Here is a 27224-nt window from a genome sequence, read left to right as displayed (position 1 = left end):
TTCACCTTAGGGTTGCCAGAGTCAGAAACAACTTGAAAGGTCACAACAGCAAGAGTGGGGAACTATTTTCAACAAGAGGACCCGATTAAATTTTGCAGAATTTGTTGGAGGTTGCACTGTAGTGGTACACAGAGCAAAAGGGTGGGACCACAAATATCACTTTGTTTGCTTGAAGCTCTGATTGCTGGAAAGGAAACTTTGAGGTTTCTTTGTTTATTTTTAGAATGGGGAAGGGGTTATATGAAATCTGGGAAGCTACCAAATGATGCTGTCATGGAAATACAGTGTGGCCATTTGGGAAAGGTTAGAGGGCCAGGTTCAGTGTCAGAGCCTGAGATTCCCTAACTCTGTTGAGTCTAAGGGTTGAAAGAGTAAGATTTTGAGGAAATTTGCTTCTGTCTTGCTAATCTTTGTTGTATTACCTGCTTCTAAGCTCAAGGGATAAGATAGGCTATTAAATAATACATTATATATTGTCAAACCGAAACTTGATTTCAGCTTGTTTCCCAGGTGGAGTTCATTTGAGCAAGGAATTTACAAGGACCAAATTGGAGCTCATTTGGACCAAGCAATTTAGAAGCACCAAGGAACTTACACTCCAGGTTTACAAAGGTGTTGGACTCCTCCTCTTTTTGCTTTCAGAAGGCCCATCAATCACTAGGTTAAGGGTGGGGAGAGTTGGACATCACTTGCAAGTGGCAGACTATGGGTCTTGTGTACTGCGATCCATGTCATTTCTCATTCTAAATCCTAGGATGAGTTTATTACTCTTTCTTTTGAAGTAAATTAGTGTAGACTAGAACCCTCAAGTGAGATGATTTGGAGTTGAAATATTCATCACAAGGAATAAAGACCATAATCCAAATTGATCTGTACAATGGATAAATGGCACTTATTTTAGCTTCCCATGTGTGTTCCTTCCAGACAGACAGCTGTCAATCTGGTGTCAGCTACTCCCTCTGAGACAATCCATCAGATGAAATTACCTATGACATTTCACAAGCTGTCCCTAGTCCCTCTTCCCCCACCCCAGCTGTAGATGCTTTCCTTTCTGCATGGGGGATGCTGAGCTGCTTTTAAAAAATTACTATTTTGGGGATCTTTGCTTTTCTTGAGGATTTGTGATTCACCCCCCCCCCCTTACAAATCTCTTTAACACAATGCAACACATACTCCCAGCATTTACTTTTGGCTGCCTGATGCCATTTTGGTTATACTGTGGGGTAGATACTTCCATCTCTTCTAACATGGGAGTACACAGACAACCAAGGAACAAAACCCGGGTGTAAGGTACACCAAAATGCTAAGTACATTTGCTGCCACCCCCACCCCACTCCATCCCCTTTTCACTCCATTTGCTAGACTGAGCACAGGCAAGAGACACTGACAAGGCTGACTAGGGCTTCTGGGAGTTATAATCCCATAGGTATGGTTGCCAGGAGAACTTTATTATAAGGAACGTCCCTTATTTAAGGGTTAAAAAACTTGTCCCTGATAGGATTTATGGATATTCCTTATTACACAGGATGTCTCTTATTTGAAGATTGGAATATATACACACACACTGAACAAAATGTTTTTTAAAATCCTGTATTTTTCAGTATTTGTGGGCCATTAATAAATACAGAAATATGTGCATTATGTAATTTATGAGTGTGGATGATATGCTAATTTTACAGGGGCACATGTGGCTAAGTTAACTGAACTCATTACCTTCATTTGGTATTTAGACCAACCATGAACTTATTACTAGCTGCTTCCTGATTGACAACCCTGCATATCGTGAGTTTTAATTGTTCCTTGAAAACCTGGCAGCATTCCCAGAAGGAACTTTTTTCAATTTTTAGCAAAGAGATGGCCTTAGATAGTTTGGTGCACATGCACAAAGCAGAACATCCCAGTGGCTCCTCTCCTCTAATAACAACAAATGATAGGCTGGAAACCTAGAATGATACCCCAGTCTCTGCACATGAAGCAAGTCCCCCTTTCCTTGCATAACTATAGGGCCTCCTGCAACCCCTTCTCTGACTGCTCACTCTTCCCATCCCTAGCTGGAAGGACATAGTAGTCACTTTCTGAATTATCTGTACTGCTTCCAGCTCTGGATGAAGGCCAGATGAGAGAGCATCACTCCTGGTCCTCTGTGGTAGCAACTGAAAGTCCAGGTGGCAACTAGGAGTGTGAAAAACACTCTGCCTTAATTTTCTGGCTTTTTTTTCCAAATCTCAACTCTATTTTTGTCCTGTCCTTTTTTCAGATCAAGTTGCAAAACTATTTTTGTTTCCACATTGAGGTTCATACACATTTTCCCTATGCATTTTTCCTAATGTACACATTTACCCCATTAAAAGTGTGTGTTTATATGTATGTTGCAATTTTACACATTTTTGGTTATTTATTTGGTTTTCTGCATATTTATTTCTCCAAAATACATTGTAACTCTTGCAAATGTGTGAATTTGGCAAGGTGTAGTTTGTTTCACAAGAAGACTCTGGGGGTGCAAAATAGAGATTTTCCTTAAGATTCTCAACTCAGCCAAATGATTTTCCATCCCTAGCAGCACCCTTCAGAAACCTTATCCTTGACCAAAGGTATTTCAAGGAACCTGTTTCCCTGACATACATAGGCCAAATATATTCATTTCAGTGCATTTCAGGTGCAAATAAAATACCATTTTAAAGCAGCTGAATCTCCATAACGCATTATAGGGCATTATGGGAACATACCATTCGCTGCAGATCTCAAAAGGCCTGTAATGGACCATCATCAGCCCAGGCCAAAAGGAATTATGCTTTACTGGGGTGGAAAAATGAATCCTGGGGACATATGTGGCTGCACCCCCAAGCAGTTTTAACTCTCCAGTCTCTCCACACTGCCCTTTTTCTATCCTCCCCCCTACAAGAGAAAGGAAGTATCCTGCAGCAGCAGTTCACCATTTAAATAGATTGCAGGATCTTCCCCTTCCACTACACTGTTTAATATTTTAAAAACAAACTATTGTCCAAATTCCCTGAAAGCACTAGATCCCATCTGATCCAGGAAGCTAGGCAATTCGTGCCTTGTTAGTACCTGGGTGGGGGATCACCCAGAAATATCAGGTGCTATAGATCAGTGCATCGCAGGCTATGTGATGTGGAGGACTGACACTTCCCACCCTAATGTGCCAGGGATTTGTGCCCATTGTTTACAATTCTTTCTTTCTTTCTTTCCTGGAAACTTTCTGCAGAGCAGCAGTAGATGGCATGTGGATCAGCATCGGTATAGCATTGCTGTAGTTTATATTACAGAGGAAGTCAATGGCAAATCGCCTCTGTTGCCTAAGAAAACCTGATGAAATGTATGGGGTTGCCATGAAGTTAACAGGTGACCTGAAAGCACTTATCTTACTCTATATCTTTCAAAACCAGAAACGGGCTTCCAGCCATTTTGAAGGCCTTTGTGTTTTGGCAGTTCAGCAGCCCCTGGACCTGCTGCAGTTGCCCAGCTTTTTCTTAAACACATTTACCTGGGAGCAAGTCCACTGAACAAAATGGGATTTATATTTCAAGAGAGGTAAGTAGGATTGTGAAAGCCAGTGTGGTGCAGTGGTTTGAGTGCTGGAGTAAGACACTGGGAGGGCAGGGTCTGAATTGCTGCTCAGGCATGGAAACCCACTGGCAAGTCATACTCTCTCAGCCATAGAGGAAGGCAAGCACAACCCCCCTCTGAACAAATTCTGCCAAGAAAACCCCATGATAGCATCACCATAAGTCAGAAATGACTTGAAGGAACACAAGAACAACAACAAATAGGACTGTGTTGTTAGGTTCTCTGGGAAAGTGATAGGGCAGCAGACGGAACAATAAGCTGAATAATACAAATTAGTTTTGTCCCGAGTGTAATCGTTGGTGTTGTTAACTGCCTTTGAGTTGACCCTGACTCATGGCAACCTTGTGGATGAGAAACCTCCAAGACTCCCTGTCCTCCACTGTTTTGCTTAGGCCCTATAAATTCATATCCAGGACCTCCTTAATGCAGCCTATCCATGTAGTGTGTGGTCTCCCTAGGGATGTAGCCAGGATTTTGGGAAGGGGGGGGGGTCCAGACTAAGTGCCACCATTATAATGGGGCTTGGTTGCGGCGGCACAGCAGCACAAACCATTCATTTTTCTAATGGAAGGGGGGTCCAGACCTCAAGAAAAGCCCCCCTTGGCTACGTCCCTGGTCTCCCTCTCTTTCTACTGTCTTCTACTTTTCCTAGCATTATTGTCTTTTCCAATGAGTCATGCCTCTCATGATGTGTCCAAATGACTACAGCTTCAATTTGATCATCTTGGCTTCCAGGGAGAGTACAGGCTTGATCTGTTCAAGGTCCCATTTGTCCATTTCACCATCCATGGTATCCTTAACACTCTTCTCCAGCACATCACACTTGAAGAAGAAGGCCCTCCCTCCTTGCCAACTGTCATCTTCTGGCCTGGAGGGAGTGAAAGGACAGACCCAACGCCATTGAGCCTGGCCTCGATTAAGAAGAGCCCTCCCTCCAGTCTATCTGCCTTGGTCCAGGCCTCAGAAGGAGAGAAGAACTGCTGGACCTGATCCCCTTCCCCTCCACCATTCCCTTTTCCTTTTGTGTCGTATCTTTCTAGATTGTAAGCCTGAGGGCAGGGAACCGTCTAATTAAAATAATAATTGTAAGTCGCTCTGAGAGCCTTTAGGGCTGAAGGGTAGGGTATAAATACCGTAAATAAATACATAATAAATCATCTCAAATGAATTTATTTTCTTCCTATCCACCTTCTTCATTGTCCAGTTCTGACATCCATACATAGTGATGGAAAATACCATGGGCTTGTACGATTCTTATGTTAGTGCTCAGTTGTATATCTTTACTCCTTAGGATCTTTTCTAATTCTTTCCTAGCTGCCATTCCCATTCCTAGTCTTCTTCTGATTTCTTCATGTATTATCATACTACTTCACAAATCCATAGCAATTGAACGGGGGGGGGGGGGGGGGGGGATGTCCTCTAAATGGGTGCATCCTGGCATGTTTCACCAGTGCTTCTTTGCCAAAAATAATTGTAAAGTGGCTTTTATCACTTACACACAAACACTCACACTCTTCTCAGTTTTGTAAGGTGGTGTACAAACTTTACCTTCCTGTCACACAAAAAACAAGCAAGAACAAAGAGATGATGTATTGATCGGAGCAACTTGTGTCAGCTGGGGTAACCTCTGCTAGAGCTGAATCTTACTGAATCTAGAACATTACAAGAGTCTTCTACCAACTAGGTGTTGGGACTTCAATCCCCATCATTCCCAGAGTAATGGGAGTTTTAGTCTGACACATTAAGAAGGCACATGGTACAGGAAGGCTTCTTGAACTGAAGAAATGATGGCAGCAAGAGAAGGCCAATGCAACTACAGTGATGACATTGGAAGGAATATCTATGATCTTTGGTTTATCCTTCTTCTTTGCAGGACTTATTAAACCATAAAAATGCAGTGGATGCTTGCTTTCCTTTTGTTGGTTTCCCATTATGCAGTCAGTGATGGGGGCAGAACATTTTGACAACTTTGCACACAATGCTGTACAAAGGTTAAGGGATGGAATCAATCTGGCCAGCATTTGAGTGGTGCAGCAGCAGCAGCGTTCATTAATTATGATTAATGGAGTGGGCTGAGAAATGTGAAGAAGCTGCTTTCACTGCATTTCCAGACTCTGGAAAAATGCTTTCTTTAAAAAATATATTAACTCCCATAACTGAGTTGTAAGAAACAGAGAAAGAAGGTAACATTATCAGAAGGAATGAAAAAGAAGCCAAAGACCTTATTGTCTAAAAGTAACCAATCACACCAGTCTCTTCCAATTTTGGGGACATGCCGCAGACTGATCCACTGCTATGCTCCTCTTTGTGGCAACTCCATGCCAATGCACCACCAGAGTGTGCTTGCAATAAAAATGCATAACTTCTTCAGGTTTGCCCTCCTCCTCAGCTGAATGGATAGGCACGAGCACAAAAGGCAGAAATCAAATTCAATGGAAATTGCAGAGATTACAGTTGGCCCTCTGCATTTGCGGCATTGAATTTTGTAGATTTGATTATACTGTACGCAGTTTTTAAAAAATATTTTATTTTCCATAAAATAACCATACGGTTAACATACAAAAAACAAATGCCACATAATAATTAAAACAAAAGACAGATACTTTTACCACTTCTAACAAAACTAACAAATCTAAACAAACTTTCTACAATACAAAACAATTAACAAACAAAACTTCCTTTCCTTTAGTGTGACTATTCATTTTATCTCCAGTTATACTAGATACCTTCGACCTTCTATATCGTTCTTTTCATCTAAAATTATCATCATTCATATCATTCTTTGTTATTCATTTTCAAATTCTTTTGATTAAACAGTTTATAAAACCCCTTTAACAAATTATGAACTTATTGTCCTTACTTCTACTGTTCTCATACCATATTACAGCTTCTGGAACTTTCTAACTCCTTTATTCTCTAATGACGTTTAATCTATCTTCATACCAGGAGCATAGAGTTTATTTTTCAAATGCTATTGTACCATTTCTTCCTTTTTCAATCTTTAGGTAATTAATCACTGGGAGCCATTCATTTTTGTATTGATCAAAATTCATATCTCTCAATAAACAAGTCAATTTATCTAGTTCCATAATCTTGCTTATATGCGGTTTATAATAATAATAATAATAATAATAATAATAATAATAATAATACATTTTATTTATAATTCCCGCTTCTCCCAAGATCGAAGCGGGATTCCAATAGAATATAAAACAACAGAACAATATAAACACTTACTACTTAAAATATAAACATCAAAAAATAATAATAATTTGTTAAAAACAGTCTATAAAAACATTATCAATGTAGCAACATACAGTATCAATCATAACATATTTTAGTCTTGATTTAAATTCTATAATATATACTTTATAATGAATTGGAAGGATATGCCAATTGAAAAAGGTATGTTTTTAGCGTCTTCTTAAAAATTTCCAATGTAGGGATATACCATATCTCCTCTGGGAGATTATTCCAATAGGAAGGGGCCATAACTGAGAAAGATCTTTGGTGGGTAGATTTTAGTCTTACTCTGGGAAGCTCTAGTAGAAGCTTCCCTGTAGTTCTAAGAGTGCGGGGCAGATTGTGTAGGGAGAGGCGTTCCTCCAGGTAACTCGGGCCCAAGCCATGTAGGGCTTTAAAGGTGATGACCAACACTTTGTATTGGGCCCAGAAGCTAATTGGCAGCCAGTGGAGAGATTTTAATACTGGCGTTATGGCCTGTTCCAGACTGCCAAAATAAAGCTGCTTCGGGTCTCTTTGGAGGTATGCTATTTAAATGATGCATGGGTCCTAAGAGTCTGGAGGTCGCGCCAAAGCCACACTCCATTCCTAAGCACTGGAGTGCAGCTTTTGGTGCAGCTTCCAGATTCTTAGGATGCATGCATCATTTAAACAGCATACCTCCAAAGAGACCCGAAGCAGCTTTATTTTGGCAGTCTGGAACAGGCCAGTGTGATCTTGTCTTGAAAGTCCGGCAACCAGTCTGGCTGCGGCATTTTGGACTAACTGAAGCTTCCGGACTTGGTACAAAGGTAGCCCCATGTAGAGCACATTACAGAAATCCAAACGAGAGGTTACCAATGCATGTACTACTGTTTCAAGGTCCTTTCGGTCCAGACAGGGACGTAGCTGGCGTATCAGCCGAAGCTGATACCAAGCATCTTAGACATCGGGTCCACCTGGGATGATAACTGTAGAGATGAGTCCAAGAGTACTCCCAAACTACGGACTTTGTCCTTTAGGGGAAGTGTGACCCCATCCAGGACTGGATGACAAATTTCTCTGTTTGAACTTGGGGTACCTATCACGAGTACCTCTGTTTTCTCTGGATCCAGTTTGAGTTTGTTTTCCCTCATCCAGCCCATTACCAACCCCAGGCAGGCGTCCAGAGGAGAGATGCCTTCCTTAGTCATTGTGTCAGTCGGTGACATGGAGAGTGTACTGATAACACCAAGCTCCATGTTTCCGGATGATCTGTCCCAGTGGCTTCATGTAAATGTTAAATAGCATGGGGGACAGAATGGCGCCCTGAGGGACGCCTGATGTTAGCTCCCTTTTACGAGAGCAACTGTCCCCCAGCCTCACCATCTGGAACCGACCCGAGAGGTAGGACCGGAGCCACTGGAGTGCAGTGCCACCGATACCCAGCTCTCTTAGGCGGTCCAGAAGGATACCATGGTCAATGGTATTGAAGGCTGCTGAGATGTCCAAAAGCACCAACAGGGTCACACTACCCCTGTCAATGCCCAGATGAAGATCATCGACTAAGGCGACATATTACTGTAATATGTTTTCTCTAGGAATCTCTTAAGTCCTCCATTGTGACTCTGCCATAGATTGTGCTGGTGAACCTAGAAATCCCTTGAGAAAACACTTCTCTAGGCATTTTTAGGTCCTCCAGCATGATTCTATGATCAACATCTGGCAGATGTTGGCCACAGAGTTGCACTGGAGGGCCTGGAGGTTCACAGAGAGGTCTTCTCTCAAGTAAAAAGAATATATGGGTGTGTGTGTGTGTTATTTTTCCACAGTCATGGGGGTCTTTCACCTCTAACCCCAGTGAATGTGGAGAGACCACTGTAGCTGAATCTGCAGAGAAGGAAGCCCAGCAAAGGACGTTATCAGACAAGGGAAATTGGAAGTATAATCCAATGGCAATCCGAACGCAATCATGGGGTTTAACGTTATTGTGAGATAGACTACCACACGCAATTTCAGACAATGGGAAGTCATTCAGAACATAATCATGGGGTTTCATGTTATTGCGTGAGAGGTGATCACACACAATTTTGGGCAATGGCAAGCTATTTTCGGGCAACGGGAAGTCAGTTTGAATGCAATTCAAAGTCACGTAAATTTGCTGAACTAAAGAATTCATGTGAATGCATTCTGGCCTCACTTTCTTTTCATTCAAAATTAAGAGCAATTCCTCCCGTGTGATAAACATCCCTGTTTTATACCTTCAAGGAGAAAACTCACCTTCTCCATCCCAAGCAGTTTCCAGAGGACTCCCTTCTCCCTTTCCAGTTGACTTCAGGCAGGTCCCTTGTGCTGCTAGAAGCCTCAACAGGGTGAAATCCAACAGCTGAAGCTCTTCTAGTATGACATCTTCCTTTAAAAACCCAAACAAAAAGTTTTATTCCCTTATCACTTCTACGTTGGTGGTCTAAAGCAATCCGCAGAGACAATCCAGTTTGACACCACTTGAACTGCCCTGGTTCACTGCTATGTAATCCTGGGAATTGTAAATTATTGTGACACCAGAGCTTTCTGACAAAGAAGTCTAAATGTTGTACAAAGCTACAGTTCCCAGAATTCCCTAGCACTGAGCCAAGGGAGTTAAAGCAGTCTCAGATTGGATTATTTCTGCAATGTGTTTTGGACCAATGTCACTGGGGCTGCATCCGCACTGCTGAAATGATACAGTTTGACACCAATTTAACTGCCATGGCTCAAGGCTATGGAATTCTGGGCATTGTAGTTTCTTGTGTCCTGTTCAAAATGGAGGACGTTTGGGAATTCCTCCTGGATAGGAGGCTGGGATGGAGGGTGTGTCCGGGAAAAGGAGGACTAAAGGACGTCTGGTCCCCCTGCCTCGAGAAAAAGGGCCGCAGAGGGGTCCTCCTTTTCCCGGAGATGCCCTCCCTTCCAGCCTCCTGTCCAGGAGGAAGTCCCCAGCCGTCCTCCATTTCGAAGAAGACTAAGAAGAAGCAGGCATGTCCATGTTGGAGTGGTTGCAGCTTTGCTTGGGTCCTGTCCTCCATTTCCGCCTTCTGCTCAGGAGGCTGCATTCCCCAAAGTCCTCCATGCTGAGCCGGACCGAGAAGAGAGGGAGGCCTTTCCAGGGCCAGGTGGGCGGCTGGGGAGTTTCCTTTGCCACCTCCTCCATTCCCAAAGGGCCTCCTCCATCGGGAGCAGCAGGGCTGAGCAGCGGGGCTTCCGGAGGGGGTCTGGGGGCCCCTTGCCCTCCCTGCCTGGCACCAAGGGGCACCTGCTCCCTGCTCTTGGCGCCGGGAGAGGGCACAGCAGCAGAGGGCAGGCAGCGCAGCAGAGGCAGCCAAGCCACTCTCCCGGCAGCCAGGCAGGCAAGCAGCCGGCGTCCTGGGCTTCTTCCTCGGTTGCCAAGGAGCCGGACGCTGCTTGCGCCCCTGAAAGACCCCCAGGGCCAGGGAAGGAAAGAAGGAGGAAAGGGAAGGAGGAAGGCAGGCAGGAAGAAAGGAAGGAAAGAGAAGGAAGGAAGGGAGAAGGGAAGGAAGGAAGGAAGGGAAGAAGGCAGGAAGGCAGGAAAGAAGCAGAAGGAAGAAAAGAGAAGAAAGAAAAAGAAGGAAGGAAGGAAGGAGGGAAGGAAAAAGGAAAGAAGAAGAGAAGGAAGGAAGGAAAAGGAGGGACGGAGGGAGACAAGGAAGTAAAAGGAAGGAAGGAGGGAAAGAAATAAATAGAAAAAAGAAGGGAGAAGGGAAAGAAGGAAGGAAGGAAGGAAGGAAAAGAGAGAGAGAAAGAGAAGAAGGAGGGAGGGAGAGAAGAAGGGGAGGAAAGAGAAAAAGGGAGGGAGGGAAGGCAGGAGGCGCCCCCCCTCTCTCTCGAGGAGCCCTTCCTTCCTTCCTTCTTTCTTCCCTTCCTTCTTCCTTGCGCCTGGGGCCAGAGGCAAGATGCGTGGCAAGGAGCGCAAGGAGAGCCTCTCCGACTCCCGGGACCTGGACGGCTCCTACGACCAGCTGACCAGTGAGTCCTGCCGCCGGAGGGCAGCAGCCGAGGGCCCCGGGGGGCTTGGGGGGCAAGGGCCTGGGAGAGGGGAGAAGGTGCAGCATCCCTGCAGGGGCCAAGTGCTGGAGAAGGGGAAAGAAAGGTCTCACTCCTCAGAGGTTGCCCTTAGAGCAACCTATACCGCTTCATACCCAACTAAGGATGCATCTACGCTGGAGAGATAACTCGGTTTGGCATCGCTTTAACTTGTTGTCTGGCTCAAGCTATGGAATTCCAGGAGTTGGAGTTTGTTGTGGGCCCCACAACAAACTCCAACTCCCAGAATTCCATAGCCTTGAGCCAGAAAAAAAGAGTCAAAGTGGTGCCAAACCGGATTATTTCTCCAGTGTGGATGCAGCCTAAGCAGTCTCTCAGCGGTTTACAGTCTGCGTAAGCTCATTGCGCCCAACAAGCCGGACACTGGATCCTTGCACAAAATATGGGAACGTTTTTTTTATGGGGCAGGTTAGGTAGCACCCCTCAACTTTGCCCCCTTGGGATGCTCAGATATCACAGGAATGGCCATAAGGCTGCCATTCACTTTCAGAACCACTCCACAACCGGCTACTTCGGACGCAGTTCTGTTTGAAAACCTCCTTGGGGTTCAGGATGATCTGATTGGACCACCATTGCTTGATCCCAGCCATTGATCATCTCCTCTTTAGCCACTTCTGTCAGTTCTTAACTGAACTTGTATCTGGCCAGTTACCAGGAATGTGAAAGTATGGAGAAATCTACCAAACAATTATGGGTCACTTCATCCTCTTTATAGCCACTTCTATCTATTCTAGAATAAAACATATCAAAAAGCCACTGTATCCAGGCTGCTTTGCGTTTTGGGGAAATCTGGGAAATGTTCAACATGTCACTGGCACCACACTCTTTCCTTAGGGATCTTGCAATGTAGTGCTGTTGGCACCTCAACTTTTCCCCTTTGGCATCTGGGTGTAAGCATGCTGGCTGGAAGTAAGGGTGTCTCAGTTTGTGTACTAGATGTGTGTTTCCTAGTCTCAGTTTGTGTACCAGGTGTGTGTTTGCATGCTGGAGAAGAAGGCTCTTGTTTACTTGGGATTTGGGAGATGGCACATGCTCCAGGTGCTGGGCTCTGATGCCCACTTTCCAAGACTCCAGCATAGTCCTGATGGATGGCATCTCCCAACTCCTGCGTCAAAGACTGAGGCACTTCACTGCATGGATGGAGCCTGGTGTGACCCACATGAGGCAGGCCAGTTCGTCATATTAGGAGGGATGCACTTAAATCTCTTCTGCTTCCTCCAGATGCTGAGAGACAACATCAAGTTCTGCCTGAGAGATACTTAGTTCGCTAAAGAAAGCAAGAATCTGGGAGACTTGAGTCCAAAACACACTGCAGAAATCATCTAGTTTGAGACCATTGAGCATCTGGGTCAATGCTAGGGAATCCTGGGAACTGTAGTTTGTTGTGGCACCAGAGCTCTGTGACAGAGAAGGCTTAAATGTCCCACAAAACTACAGTTTCCAGAATTTCCTAGCATTGAGCCAGGATGATTTCTGCAGTGTGTTTTGGACCTTTGTGGTTGGGGCCTTCAAGCCAAACCTGCAAAGCAATCCCACAGCTATGGGGCTTGCAGTTTGGAAGCCTGGAACTGTCCATGGTGCTAGGTTTCAGCAATGCCATTGAGTTCTTCTGTGTACCCAGCAGACCAGTCCCCCCAAAGCACCCTTGTTTGTTGCCCCTAAATGTTGCTGGAGCAATGTATTGCCTGCAAAAGAATAAAAAAAGAGAGAGGTTCTTCACCTATAGAGATGTGATGAAGGGAGATATTTTGAGCCTAGTAGGAATTCAAAGCCCACACAACTTTACTGTCTCTGGTGACTTTAATGCATCTGTAGAGATTTAAAATCAAAATTGAGTTAAAAATAAATTTGAATGCTTCCCAGGCTGTGACCTTTGATTGCAGAGCCTGCTGGGGAGTCATAAGCATTGTGCCGCTAATCCGCTGCTGTCCAGGTAGCAGCCTTGATTTCACAGCAGGCAGGTCTACTTCTGCCCTCCGCTTTATCTAAAGGAAAGTGAGGCACAGCGGAGATCAAACATTGTGCTTTCCAATCCCTGCTAGCAAAGAGCCAGGGCTATCTGAGGTGGTTGTTTCTGAACATCATGAATTCATTCTCCCTTTCCCTCCCTCCCCTTTTTCTTTCTTTTTCCCCCGTTGCGGAATGTCATTTTATTTTGAAATGAAAGTTAACATTACAGGGACCAAAAAGGGGAAGGGGAGAAAAACCAATCCAAAATAGTCACTAAAGAAAAATGTAAAAACCTCACTGAAGGTAGTTCTTAATATATCAGAGGTAAATTTGTGGGGTAGCTAGAGTAAAACTTTGTGGAATAAGTTGAGTAAAACTCATTGTATAAGGAAAGATGTGGTATAGAAATAGTACAGTCTCCAAAGTGTGTGAATTCATATTCAGACCTTTTTTTTTTTTTTTTTCTTTTTCATTTCTGTTAACCATTGAGCAAAATTCTGTCTTGGAACTAGAGGGCAGTTTCTTAGCAGATTCAAAGAAAATATGTTTTCCAAGGGATTTGCCTGGTGACTAGATGTTGTCTTTAGGTCGTGTTTTTGCTTCAGGCAGGTCAAGTTCTGAACCTGCTCCTCTGCTTATCCTAGTCATTTGCTGTCACATCATTTTCAGATATCTGCTGCATGTTTTTGTTTACATTTTTGCTCAACGTCTATGCTGCATTCCTCCTCAAACACTACATACGCTCACACAATCGCACTTGTATAGTGTGACTTAAACTATGCAATTTGAAAATCACATAAACATGTGCCCTATGCCCTGCTGTTACCAGCACTGTCATTAAAAATTACTTCCTAGTAGACTTGGACAATATTGTTCTCTTTGTGCTTGCCTGGCAAAATGTCCTTGATTTGTTCACTGCTTCTATGGATGTCATCGAAAACAGCGAGGAGGGCAAAAGCCAGGTTTATTTGCATCACTAGGTACAGGTCAGGGCTACAGTCTATATCCAGATTGGGATTGGATACATTCTGGTTTAAATAACTTTTCAAAGTGAAGTCGAAGGCTTTCACGGCTGGCATCCATAGTTTTTGTGGGTTGTTCAGGATATGAGGCTGTGTTCTAGAAGAGTTTATTCCTGATGTTTCACTAGCAGCTGTGACTGGCACTTTGAGAGAATGCTGGAAATTCCAGCATTCCAGCATTCTCTGAAGATGCCAGCCACAGCTGCTGGCGAAACGTCAGGAATAAACTTTTCGGCCTCATAGCCCAAAAAACTCCAAAAAACATTTAAAAGGATTCTCAGCAAAGCAGTGAGGCTGCATGTACAAAAGCATTCAAAGTAGGTTGGAGTCACCAAAAAGTGAACTTGTGTGAGTGAGCAGTTTAAAGATTGTGTTGTCAACTGAAGTGAGCAATCACAGAGAATCTCTTTCTGTGTCTCTGTAAGTTTACAAATGCTTCCAAAAGTATTTTATTTTGCCTTTGGCCAGTGGAGTACTTGAAAAGCAATATAGAGCTCCGGCCAAATGTTACAATGCTCAGATATTACAGGAATGCCCATAAAACTGCAGTTCACTTCCAATGCCACTACATATGGCCACCCAGAAACAGCATCTCTTTGAAAACCTTATTGGATTCAGGATCTGGTTCACTCATTGTTTGATCCTATCACCCTGGCCAGTTATAGGGAACTTGCAAGTACAGAAAACCCCATAAATCAGTTATGGGTTACCCCATCCTCCCTTTAGCTACTTCTATCTGTTTTAGACTAAAAATATCTAAAAGCCACTGTATCCAGCCTGTTTTGCTTTATCTGTGCAAATCTGGGAAATTTTCAGCATGTCACTGGCACCACACTCTTTCCTTGGGAATCTTGCAGTGGAGTGAGAAATATTTGAGCGATGGGCCTAGAGCTATTTGGTGAGCTATTTAGAGCTATTTGCCCTCACAAATGGCTGACTAGTATGTTTACATGAACCTGACTTTGAAGAAAGCAACTTTTAAAAAGTCTAGAACAGTTTATGATAGTGCCGTTGTTGGTTCTGCAGTACAGGTGTTACCTTGGACTCACTATAATTCTGGCAAAAATGGAATGTTCAGCTCTTCAAAGCACTCCAGACACTTAAAAAATTATAGAGAACCATAGTGGAGCAAATTGCCATCATTTTTATCATCACCATTACCACCATCACCACTACCAATTGGTATGTCATATGCAGCAGCATCTCCTTGACTTTCTGTGAATGCCCATTAAAAACTGTTGGCTGTCTCCATTTTACAGCTCCCATGGTAGGGACTAAAATCTGCACCAGACAAATACTATGTGACTGATACTGCATGGATTCATGATCTGTTTCACTACTCACGCTTCAGGTGTGGGTTGTGCAATAAACAGAAATGTGTGGTACAGTACAACCATTAATTTTCAAGTCTTGATTGTTACTTTGTAAATGTCATCAGACCTGCCAAGGATTGTGAAGTTGGCCTCCAAGTCTTGGACACTTGCATATTCCAGCTCTGGTAACCCCTTTTTCCTCTTCTCTGTGACTTGGTTTCCCTCCTTCCAACCCCAGCCCCTAGTGTCCAGCAAACAGTGTTCTTGAAAATACTTTGTCATGTTGTTGACACTGAACAGCTGGTGCGTTCAACCCCAGAGATGGTTACATTTTGGCAGTGGGTGAATGATCACTATAGAAACAGCCTACAGTGTGCTTTGGGACCCTGTCAAGGCATAAATTTATTTCACTCCATTATAGTGACAGGTAAAGAGCTGCAGTAAGTCATATTGCCTCTTCCAAGCCACCCACTGGGAATGCCAGGCATATTTATGGATGGGGTTGCAAGGTAGCAGCTGGCCTGATCTTCCCCCCTTACAGCCCACAGAGGGATTGTGATTAAAATCCCTTTCAGCATTAAATGTAAGGCCAAGCATGCAGTCTGGTCCTGTCAGTGGGTAGGCAAGTGATGGAGATGTGATCATCACCTGTTTGTCTGCCTAGAAGGAGATAACCAAAGGTTATGATATTTAAACAAGTGTGGGCACTTTATGCACCAGGTATCTCTCAGAACTTGGTGAAGTTGATTTTTTGGATTCTCACTCTCAAAATCTCCCAGGCAGCATGTTCAGTAGCCATACTACCTAATGCATAAAATGCCCATGTTTGTTTAAAAATTACAACATTTGGTTGCTTCCTCTCAGGCAGATGAACAGGTGATGGAGATTATGAGAGCTTGAGTCTTTAAAAAGTAATGCTTCTAAACTGTTGGTTATCAAGAGGTTCAAGACCTTTGGCAAGCCATGTTAGGATCCAGGATTTTTTTTAAAAAAACAAAAAACCTTCAGTGTGTTCCCTTGCTTTTTCTGGTGAGTAGTTTGTTAAATGTTCAAAACAGGAGAGATGTAATTGTTGTGCGTACGTAGCATGTAGGGTGTATGTGTTTACTACAGGGATGGTGGTTGTGCAGCTCTTTAGAGGCTGCTGAACTGCAACTTCTAGCTTCCCTTGCCATTTACTATGCTGTCTTTGGCTGATGGGAGATGCAGTCCAACAACACCTGAAAAAGCAAACAATTCCCACCCTGATTTAGGAAGTATGCTGGTGTTATGTGTTGCTGGTTAAAGGATTACATGTGTGTATGAGGCAAGAAGAGTGTAAGCATGAATGACCTTTTCCTGTGTGCTCCTGTCTGCAGATACAGACACATAAATACTCATACAAGTTCTGGTCCTTTTGCTAGTGTTCTCTTTTGAAGACTCTGTGCCTGGATTTTGTTCCTTTTTCCTTCCTCCACACCTCCTCCAAACAAAGACAGTGTCTTTGACAATATCAGTTCTTATTAATTTCAATTTTGATTCAGCCAGATTCACACCCTGAGGACTGTGGGGATAATGGTATCTGATTTATGCCTTGTCAGTAAAAGTAGGTGGGCCTAGATTGGCCCAGACTATACCTCCGGAGTAGTTCAAATTGCCTATGATGAGACTACCACGTCCAAGTATTTTGCCCTACAGGGATGCTGCACCTTGGGAATTAAGTCTTATACTGTAGTGATTTATATTGTACTACATGTCATCTGTTCTTTATTGTGCTTTGTCCATTCCTGAGATTGTCATCTCTTTTGCTTTCCTGGCTTGGAAATTCCCTACTTTTAGATTACTTACAGTAGTTGCATCTGATTTGCTGTGGTTTCACCTTCCTCTGTGGGTTGTGTGAGGAGGTGTATGTATGCAGCTGAGTGAATGGGTGCTGCAAAATAGATGGGTTGTTGAATTTTTATTTTTTATTTTTTTTCTTGGAATTGTGCAGAGGCTGGTTCACAGGAGCTAGGCTTGAATCCAAGAGGACATGAGTAGAGGATGAACTGAGTGTTTGTGACAAAATGTGTGAGTTTGGAGAGAAAAGAATAAGGTCTGCAGCACTGATGACAATGTGCTGGTGTTGGAAATGCAATTACAGGCAGAGAACAAGGTGGTATCTTGGGCTACATGCCCAGGATGCTTCTGGGCTGAATTGCATCTCTAAGATTGTTTTATACTGGTTCTGGAAGAAAAGGACAAAAGAGATGCCTGGTGGTAGGTTTAGCAGAATGGCTGATGCAGTCCTACTGATAGGGAGTTGGGATGAAGGGTTGTGTTTGTATTTGAATCTTTGGGTTTGCAAATGATTGCAACATTTGCATCTGTCATAACTGCTCAACAATTCAGGGCGAATTCAGAAGAGCGGAATTAACAATTTTTCTTATTCCCGTCTGAGGGGATAGGATTTTCATGCTGCTGTGCCAGGCGGTGGTTATGGGAGTGCCAGCAGGATCTGAAAAAGCATGCTGATTATTGCTTTGAGGCTGCCCATATTACAAAAGCAAGAAGATGTCTTAGCAGCCCATTGGGCACCTGGACATGATGCAAGGTGACACCTTGGGGCAGTTGGGATTTCTCCTGTGGAGGAGCCAGGAAAGCCAAAGTACTGCAGTTCGAGTTGGAGGAGCTTTAATAAAGGTAACAGGAAAGTCAGTCTTGGGGAAGCAGGGACCAGTGAGTTAGGGATGGGAGTGGCGGTGATGATGGCCTGACAGAACTGAGCATGGCAACCCATGTGTCTAGACATCTTCCATGTGGGACTGGTCCCCTGACAGAGGATGGTTCCTTTGAATTTGGGTGCCTACTTACTTCTTTCACATCCAGACAAAGAAAGATGAACTGCCCTGCCTGTACTCTCCTTGGAACCTGGGCTGTTCTTTGTCCTAAACTTGAGGGGTTTTGTAGGTATTTCAAAAGAAATGAAAAAGGATTGACACTGCCATTTTATAGTTATATCCTCAATCTAATCCTTGCCAGCAAACCACACAATATTCAGGTGCCTAATTGGTCTGGTAACACAGAGAGGAGATGAGGAGAGGCTGAATTAACCCAGCTATTTGTGATGAAATTCTGAGCATTTTCTTTTCTTTTCATCCTGCCTTTCTCCCAGTATGTGACCCAAGGCATCCTGACCCAAGTTTGGAATGAACAAGGAGACAGATAGAGGGTTTAGAATGTGAGGGAAAGAAGAGCCAAACTATGCAATCGGAAGTACAAGGTGTGATGAAGATGAAGACAGGTTATGCAGAGTTTTGTAAATTAATGCGAGAGAAGAAGCCACTCAGAGCCTAGGATTCTCCAGGTTTCCCATTGGCAGGATTTAGGTGTGATTGGAGCTTTGCATGAGTACTGTGTGGTTTCCAGATTTTGGGAACAAGCAACCCGCACACCCTTGATGATTGTAGAAGTGTCTAAGTGGAGTTGGCAGCTGCTGCATTTGCAGAAGCTCAGAATTCAAGCACAAAGGAACAAAAGGAGGAGGGGTGAATGGGGGAAAACATTATAAATCCCTCTCACCCAAACGGCATTGAAAGAAATGATGATGACTGGAAAAGTCTGGTCTATAGGGATAAGGATGGGGAATAGTAGAGTTTGAAAGAGTTACTTTCTGGATTATAACTCCCAAAATCCTCCAGCCAGCATGGCATGGCAAATTGGAAGATTCTGGGAGTTATAATCCAAAACAATAACTTTTCCATGTTCTGAAAAATAGCATTCCAGACCGAAGAACACATCTACCTTGGCTGAGCTCTGGGTGACCCTTTCTTATACGTGTGTCCTATGAAGGGAACTAATAACCCTGCAGAGTTATTTCTTAAGAGCTCTAAATTAGGTTGATAAAATGATGATTACTCATTGGGGAAGGCTGGGATAGAGGAATGGAAAAGGAGATTGGCTTGACTCTTCCAACAGACTGGATTTTCTCTCTCTCTCCACCCCCACCCAGCTTTCCTTTTTATCAGCAATGATTTCATTAAGCAAAGTGCTTTTACTTTGGTTTAAGGCAGATTGCTATACAGTGAAGCTGGTGATTAATCAGCCAGGTCTGGTGGCTGCCTTGTCTCTTAGGGATTGTAGGAATAAAACTGCTCCAATGGATTCCAGGTCTTTTGGCCAGAGGGATTCAGGTACAGTTTTGGACAGACTTGATGGCATCTTGATTTTAGTACTTTTTTGGCTGAGGTAGAGCTTGGAAACCTCAACCCTGTCTAGAGTACAACCTCCAGAATCCCCCTGGCCATGCTGGCTGGGGAGATTCTGAAAATTGTAGTCCTGAAAGAGTGTTAACCAGGGCAGGTTACAGGGCCCATACTACTATTACAACAGCTCCTTTACAACAGCAATATTGTCTGCCAGTTTGTTTCTAGGCACAATTCAAAATACTGGTTTTGACCTATAAAGCCCTATGTGGCTCTGGCCCAAGCTATCTTGCAGACCTTATCTTCTTGTATGAGCCTGCTTGAGCCTTGAGATTTTTCTCTCAGTTCCATCACCATCATAAGCATAACTGGTAGGGATGCAAAATAGGGCCTTCTTGGTGGCTTCCCCAAGACTCTGAGGCCAGAATGGCAGCCTTCCTGCTGTCACTGCTTTTGTGCTGGCACAGAAAGAATGTCTGGAGGAGGTAATGGGCTGGATGAAGAAAAACAAACTGAAACTGTATCCAGGCAAGACTGAGGTGCTTACTATTAAGGATCCTACTCTGGGGCAGGAGGTATGTCAACCAGTTTTGGATGGGGTTATACTCCCCCTAAAAGTTTGTGTTTGCTGCTTGGGAGTGCTCTTGGATCCATCTCTCCAAATGTCAGTTCAGATAGATTCAACTGTCAGGACTGCTTATTATCAGCTTTGTCTGATATGCCGGTTATATTCCTTCTACAATTGAAAGACCTAAAGATAATAGTGCACACACTGGTAATCACAAGGCTGGGCTTTTGCAATGCACTCTACAGTGGACTACCTTTGTACCGAGTTTGGAAACTTCAATTAGTTCAAAACACAGCAGCCAGATTGATCACTGGTACTTCTGGGAGTGATGTACCACTGGCTGCCAGTTAGCCTCCGCACAAAGTAAATTGTGTTGATTATTACTTTTAAAGCTCTTCACGGTTAGGGTCAAGGTTACCAATGGGATTGGCTCCTCCCGTATAATCCACCCCCTACACTCAGGTCCCATGGGGAACACTGATTTCAACCAGCCAGGACTAGACTGGCACCCAGAGGACATTTTCATCAGCGGCCTCTAGACTGTGGAATGACCTGCTGGGATTGCATATTTGACAGCTAAATATGCTGACTGAATTTAAAACAATATTAAAGACCTATCTTTTCTGGCAGCTCTACCCAGTTGAATTTAAAGTATGAATTTCAAATTGTTGTCTTTTCAATTTTATGGATGATTTTATTATTTATTATGGATGATTATTAATACATATTAAAATGGTTTTAAGTATTTTGATCTATATTGTACCCCACCTCAAGCCTTGGGGAGAGGTGGATAAGAACTTAATTGATGCTGATGCTGATTTCATTCTTATAGCCTTTTAAAACATAAAGGTTTCAAAGAATGGGCTGTGGGTATTGTGATATTTTAAACTAAACTGGTATAATTGCTTTTTATCTTTTAATTGCATTTTATCTTTTAAAGTATAATTTAAAATCATTTTACTATTGTGAATTATTTAATTTCATATTAATTTTTACTTGCATATTTTTAGCTGCTTTTCAAAATTATAAGGCACCTTGAGTCCCACTTTTTGGACAAATGTGAGATATAAATAAATATAATGATGATAATAATAATAACTGGTAATATTTTGAAGATCTGGGCTGAGATGGTTTCTGAGGAAATTACAGACCACATTATTGTTGTTTTTTGTTATGGTTATGTATCCTGCTTTTCTTCCAAAATTGGGACTCGGAGCACATTACAATTTAAAAGAATGATACAATTAAAAACATACAAAAAGTGAACATTAAAATGGAGTTAAACTATTCACAGTATTAAAATACAGGATTAAAAGAATGCAATGCAATGTAAAAAAAGATTAAAAAAAGAAGTTAAAAATAGTTCAGTTTAAAACAATACAGCACTTTCTAGCTCATTCTTTAAAAGCTTTCTGTTTTGAAAGCCTGTAGGAAGAAAAAGATCTTAATCTATTGATGGAAGGACAACAAAAAGGGGACCATTCTGGCAGGCCTCAGAAGGGACTTCCAGAGGGCAGACAAGTGAATCAGGAACTGACTATATGCCACATGGTTTCTTACCCATTCATTTCAACATAATAGCTGCGTAATTTCAGTTTCCAGTCCATGCAATCTTATTCTCCTGACCATCACTAAGATTTAACAATCTCTGCTGTGTAGGACTCTGTCTGCACCTGATAAATTATTCCCATTGTAACTTCACTGTAATTGTGCAAGTGAGAGTGGGTAGTGGGTAGTTAAGCCATGCAAGGGCTTCTGGCTCTAGACACAATCCTTTCTCTGTCTGAGTTTGTCACCTGTTAAATGGGAATAGTAATGACTACCTCTGCAGGGTTTTTTCTCAGGTTAATGAGCTAAAGACTGTGAACCACTTTGGGAACAAAGAATGTGCTATATGAAGTAATAGCCTTCCATTTATTTTCAGCATTTGTTTAAGGGTTGAATGGTGTCTAGTCTCAAAGACGAAAATGAACTACTGAATGGGGTAAAGTGGAAAGCAGCATAAAATTTGTATGTTTTTAACTGGAAGCAAAATAATCTGTGCCTGGGAATTAGGATTTAGGGGCCTGGTGGACCGAAAGATGTGAGTGATCATTGCCATGAAGTCTTAGAAAAGAGGACCCAGGGTGAGCAGGTCTTCTGCTAATGCTATGCCTTCTAAAAGCAGGCCATTTATCTTGCTGTGCTTTTGCTATAACACCATGTCTGAGTGAGGTTTTGGTTTACCAGAGAAGAAAATGTCTCTTTGTTTTTACATCTCTTTACTTCACTGGTTACCAACTTACACACGCACACACACATTCTGAACCCCTGTATCCCTACACTGTAGGTTTGGTGGTGGATGAGTAGATAGATACCTTACATCTCTGCAATGTCCCTATTCCCTTTTAGAAGTTAGTTACCTAATCACATAAGTCATTCTTTGTAGAGGAATGGCAAATGTGACATTTACAATAAGAGAATATATTTGGAATACTTTGAACATGTATAAAACCCACACACTATATCCATCCCTATATAGCATAGTGAACTTATTCTTTCACAGTGGGATGTGGATCCTTATGAAGCCCAAGCAACACTATCAGTGTATTGTGGGGTGTGTGTGTGTGTGTGTGTGTACAAAGTGTGCACAAGTGTGACCAGAACTTTGGGAGGAGAGTTCTAAGAGGAGCAGATCATGAAAATAAACAGTGCAGTGCAATGCAGATTGGGAGAGTTCAGTGGGAATGGAATGCTGAGTAAATGATTGGAAAGTAAAATGGAAAACTGGGGTGGGGGAGAGGTAGAATGGAATTGTTACCCAAATTGCAGGTGGTCCTGAGAGGGCACCCACTTATTAACTTCAGTGGGGAATTAATGTAGCTCAATGGGAAGCAGCGAGAGGGCCTGGTCAACTCAATGCCAGGACTTTTCACCTATGTGTATCAGTTCCAAACCCAGAACTCCAGAGGCAAGTGCCAAATCGGTTAGTTTTGTTTATAATAACAAGGGGAAAATCAACTTTCACACAGAAACACTCACTTATACACATACAAGAGCTAACGATGTAAAATGTAGTATCACTAATAGTGATTTGGAGGGTAGGCCAATAGGTTACTTGGTTCAGACAAAGTGCTCTGATTGAGGGTGTGCAGTGAAAATTCTGGCTCAACATGCACTGAGGCTTTGTGCTGAGAAATCAGGAGAGAAATGGAAAGTGTCTGTCTGTATTCTGCTGAGACTGAATTGGAACTGCCCCAAACAGGCATTTGGTAGGGAGAAATGGATCTTGAGGCAGTTTCCCAGTTCAAATGATTTTTTCCAGGAGCAAGAATGGTCTGGGGGAAATAGCAAGGCATTCAACTTAGATGTTTCACACAAAAAGGTGTCATCCCCAGAAGGAAGTACCCTTTGATTCCTGACCTTTTGGCAGGTACCAGATGCACTGCCCTCCATCACACACCTGTTTGAAGGGATTGTGTAGATTCCAATCTCAAAAAGTCTTATCCTGTCTACTGTATATGCACTAGTGCTTTCAAGCCAAGTCTGCCAGATCTCTGGTGTTCTAATGTCAGGGCACCCCAGTGGCTATTTGACCAAACTTCCCTTTTCATTTCAAGCCAATATCAAAGGTCAACTAAGGGTGACAGAGGGCACATACGTGAGGGACCCAGAATGTCTGGCTAAAGGGCATGGCCAGCAGACTAGCTGAAAATTTGAAATGGAGTGTTCTGTGCTTGAACATTTTGTTGCAAATCTTCTTTGCAATGACTGGCTTCTTTTCCTGTGTTCCTGTGTTCTATGCAGGCCATAAAAAAGATTTTCAAAGTTTTAGAATAGCCCCAAGGTGGATGTAGACAGTAGGGTAATGTTAACTTGCACCCCTTTCTTTTTCTGCCCTGAGCCCTCAGGTTCATCTGGTGGTGCTGAGATGGTTAAACCCACTGCTTTTTCACACATAAACAAGGAGGGTTCATTCTTTGTTTTCAAGGAGGAACATGTTCCCTAGAGGCTTCTGGGAGTGTGATTCTCCTTAAAAACTAAAAAAGTGGTGATGAGGAGGATATGCATACCATCTATTGCCCAGACCTGATGTATGCCTTGACTGGGGCAAGAACAAAGAGGATGGGTTTGTTGTGTTCCACCTCTTTAAGAAGCAAGCCAGGAAGTCTCAATGCCACAGACTATCCTAGTTTCCAGTCTGAGGGAAATGCTTTAAGGTTTTTAGAAAGTAGTAGGAGCAGGTGGGACTTGCATACCATGCTCAGAAGACATGGCCAATTTACACCTATGTGGTTGTACTAGCAAGCAAGGAAAATGTGTTGCCTTGCTACTTGCAACCTCTCCAGAGCCTCACTATGCCTGCCACTGGGGTAAGATAACAGTTTATATCCATTGGGCCTAAGTTTATGAAGATAAAGCAGAGGCCTTCTGCAGTCTGGATGTGCTCCCATTATGCCATTTCACAAGTAGAGAGATTCACCTGCTTTAAGCAAATGCCACTTCACTAGAAAGAGTATAGGGAGCCTATATACATCGGGAAACTGGCTACTTAAAATCCATTTAGTTAGGGATAAAGTTTTTGCGGGGTGCCACTAGAGATGGAAAATAATTTGGGGGCTAAGATCTTCATGAAGAATGTCAATTTCTAGTTCAGATCTCCCAAGTCTTCTTATTGAGGCAAATTGCATCATGCTTCAAATATTCACACATTTGCAAAGTTTGCAGTGTGTTTCAGAGATATAAGATATGCACATAACTGAATGAATAGCCAAAATGTGTTCTTTACATTGCCACTTTAGTCAATTGATAAATATATATAAGGTGTATGAATTTCTATTAGAGAATAAAAACAAAGTCTTGTAACCTGATTTGAGATAAGGACAGAATGAGAATGAGATTTAGAGGAATGCAAGAACTTTGAGGCAGAGGATATTTTACATCCATACTTGCCACCTGGTCTTTCAGTTGCCACTCCAATGGCACCTGCGAGATAGAAGATCTTTTGGCTTCCATTCAGAGCTGCAAGTAGTCACCAGCAGATGATTGAGAGGTCAACTGCTGATTTTGGAGCAGTAATTCACACTTTTTGTGGTCAGAAATGGGGTGGTGTGTGAAGGCTGGAGGGTTGAGGGTCCCAGAAAGAGCCTTTCAGGACTCATGTGGTGCCAGGATTACCCCTTGTCCACCCTACCTTACAGTCATGTTATTATGTGTTTCAAATTTTAATAAATTACTGTAAGTGGAAGATCTCCGCTTGTAGTGCCGATTCCCGTATTCAAAAAGATTTACTTCTTCATTAGCTTAAGCATTAAATCTATCTGCCCTGCCCTGGGTGTGTGTCTCTTTGCTCTTCCTCTGCTTCAGTGTTGACTGATGGTGTCAGAGCAGATGTAGGGGAAAATATCACAATTCTCACCAGTCCCTCTTTCTGTGCTGGGGCATGCGTGTCTTGCTCTCTCCCCTTCCTTTTCATCGATCTGTTGGCTGTGTGCCTGAGACAGGAATGTGCTTTGTTGGCTAATTTGTCTTCATTTTGTCATTTATAGTTGCAGAGGCCTGAGCCATTTGTCTTTTCTTGGACATGGGGTGGGAATTGCTGTGATGAAGTTTGACAAACTTTGCCCTAATTCCTTTACAGACACTAATCCAGGCAGCACTACCAGTGCCATTGTGGAGATACTGAGTTTTGTTTCTCTCCCTGTTCCCCTCTCCCAATTTCTCATTCTTCCCCACTTTTTCTAGACTTTTCTCAGGGCTGGTCCACATTGTAGCATGTGCATATTCAGCCTTTATGTCTTACAATCTGCTCTTGTCACTGCTTCAGATTCCAAATGGAACTTGTGTTTTCACAGCAATAAGCTATTTAGCATTTTGCCTTTGCTGATTTGGGGTTAGGGTTCTCAAGATTTCCTGCTATTATTAAGAACATACCAAGCAAACATTCTTTAATAGGATAGGGAGCTTTTCCCCTCCAGACGTCATTACATTATTGTTGTTGTCATTACTTAATATAGGCTATGCTTAGCGGTGTCTCTTGAGGAGTTCAGACTGCACCAGGTGATACTCTAAAGGGAGGTGAGACTCTAAAGGGAGGTGAGGGCACTGCTCCTCAAACACATACGTTTTGGCAGAAACAGGCTGTGGTATTCATCTGCTTCCCTTTAAAATGTTTTAAGAGATAGTGTGAGGAGAGGAGCTCAGTGGGAGGAGAAAGGAGTGGCCCCAGAATTTTTTAAAATTAAAATTTCAAATTTCAAAATTTTAATTGTTTTAAAAATTGAATTTTTTGAATTTTAAGTAATATTTTTTCTTTTTAAATTTCCTGTAACAACATCACATTTTAACCAAATCTTCACTGTGTATATGTAAATACATTTAGGTTGTGCACATGATATGGTAATTCAAAGGTATAATTTTGCCAGTTGTTTATGTCAGAACTATTAGCATTACATTCAGTGGTATATGGAAATTATGATTTACGAGTAACATTAGTACAAAAAAGCATTGTTAAGGATTCTATATGGTGTGAAATGGGAGGAGATCAATGGGGGGGGGGGTGACACCATGAGTTACTGCACTGGGTGACACCAACCCTAGTGATGACACTGGCTATTCTGATTGTTTTCTGGGAGTTGAAGACTGAAACATCTGAAGAACCAAAGCACCCCTCCCCCTCCCTTATTATAACTTTAAAGGTTGCATAGGGAATTTTGGGACTGGAAAAATGCATGGAGAAATCTTTCAGAAAATTGGGTGGCTACAGACATCCAGCCAAAGAAGTTTCTTTAAAGAGGTGGAAATTAGGCATGCCTGTTATGTAGTTGCTTCTCACACTAAACGAAATAGAGAAAGAAAGGGTAAGACAGAAAAAGAAAGGCTCACCTGGGAAAATATCCAAAACCAAGAAGATTTAGTTGTACAGAAAGGTATATTTTTAAAAATCGTACCAAAATAGAACAATAAAAAGTGTTAATAAATAATAATAATAATAATAATAATAATAATAATAATAATAAATTTATATTTCCTGCCTCTTCAAAGATCGAGGCAGGATTACAACAATAAAATACAAGGTAATACAAATAATACAGAATACTAATACAATCAATAAAACACTAATATTGAATTTACCAGTTCCTGTTCTTCTGCATGGTGTTTGCAAAGTTTTTAAAAAATAATAAACAAACAGTATTGGCCTACGAAATGGCTCCCTGTACTTTTGCTCTTGCTGTAATTTCCATTATCACTGAAGCTCTGCTTTTGTGAGAACAGCAAGAGGAATTGTGGAACAGGAAGGGCTTGGCAATGGTAAGAAATTCAAGGGAAGGTGAGCACG

General features: G+C 42.5%; 1 protein-coding gene across 2 annotated transcripts in view; it reads left to right on the top strand.

Annotated features, from left to right (window-relative positions):
* The first annotated feature begins 10609 nt into the window (after positions 1-10609).
* The window catches only part of KCNIP2 (potassium voltage-gated channel interacting protein 2), a 169108-nt gene continuing 152493 nt past the window's right edge, over positions 10610-27224 (top strand). For both annotated transcript variants that reach the window (XM_042460755.1, XM_042460753.1), the window contains exon 1: positions 10610-10812. In XM_042460755.1, coding sequence (XP_042316689.1) covers positions 10740-10812 — 73 coding nt within the window. In that variant the 5' untranslated portion in view covers positions 10610-10739. The remainder of the gene's footprint in view (positions 10813-27224) is intronic.

The sequence above is a fragment of the Sceloporus undulatus genome, chromosome 3 (assembly GCF_019175285.1).
Source record: "Sceloporus undulatus isolate JIND9_A2432 ecotype Alabama chromosome 3, SceUnd_v1.1, whole genome shotgun sequence".
NCBI lineage: Eukaryota > Metazoa > Chordata > Lepidosauria > Squamata > Phrynosomatidae > Sceloporus > Sceloporus undulatus.
This window is presented reverse-complemented; position numbering and strand designations above follow the sequence as displayed.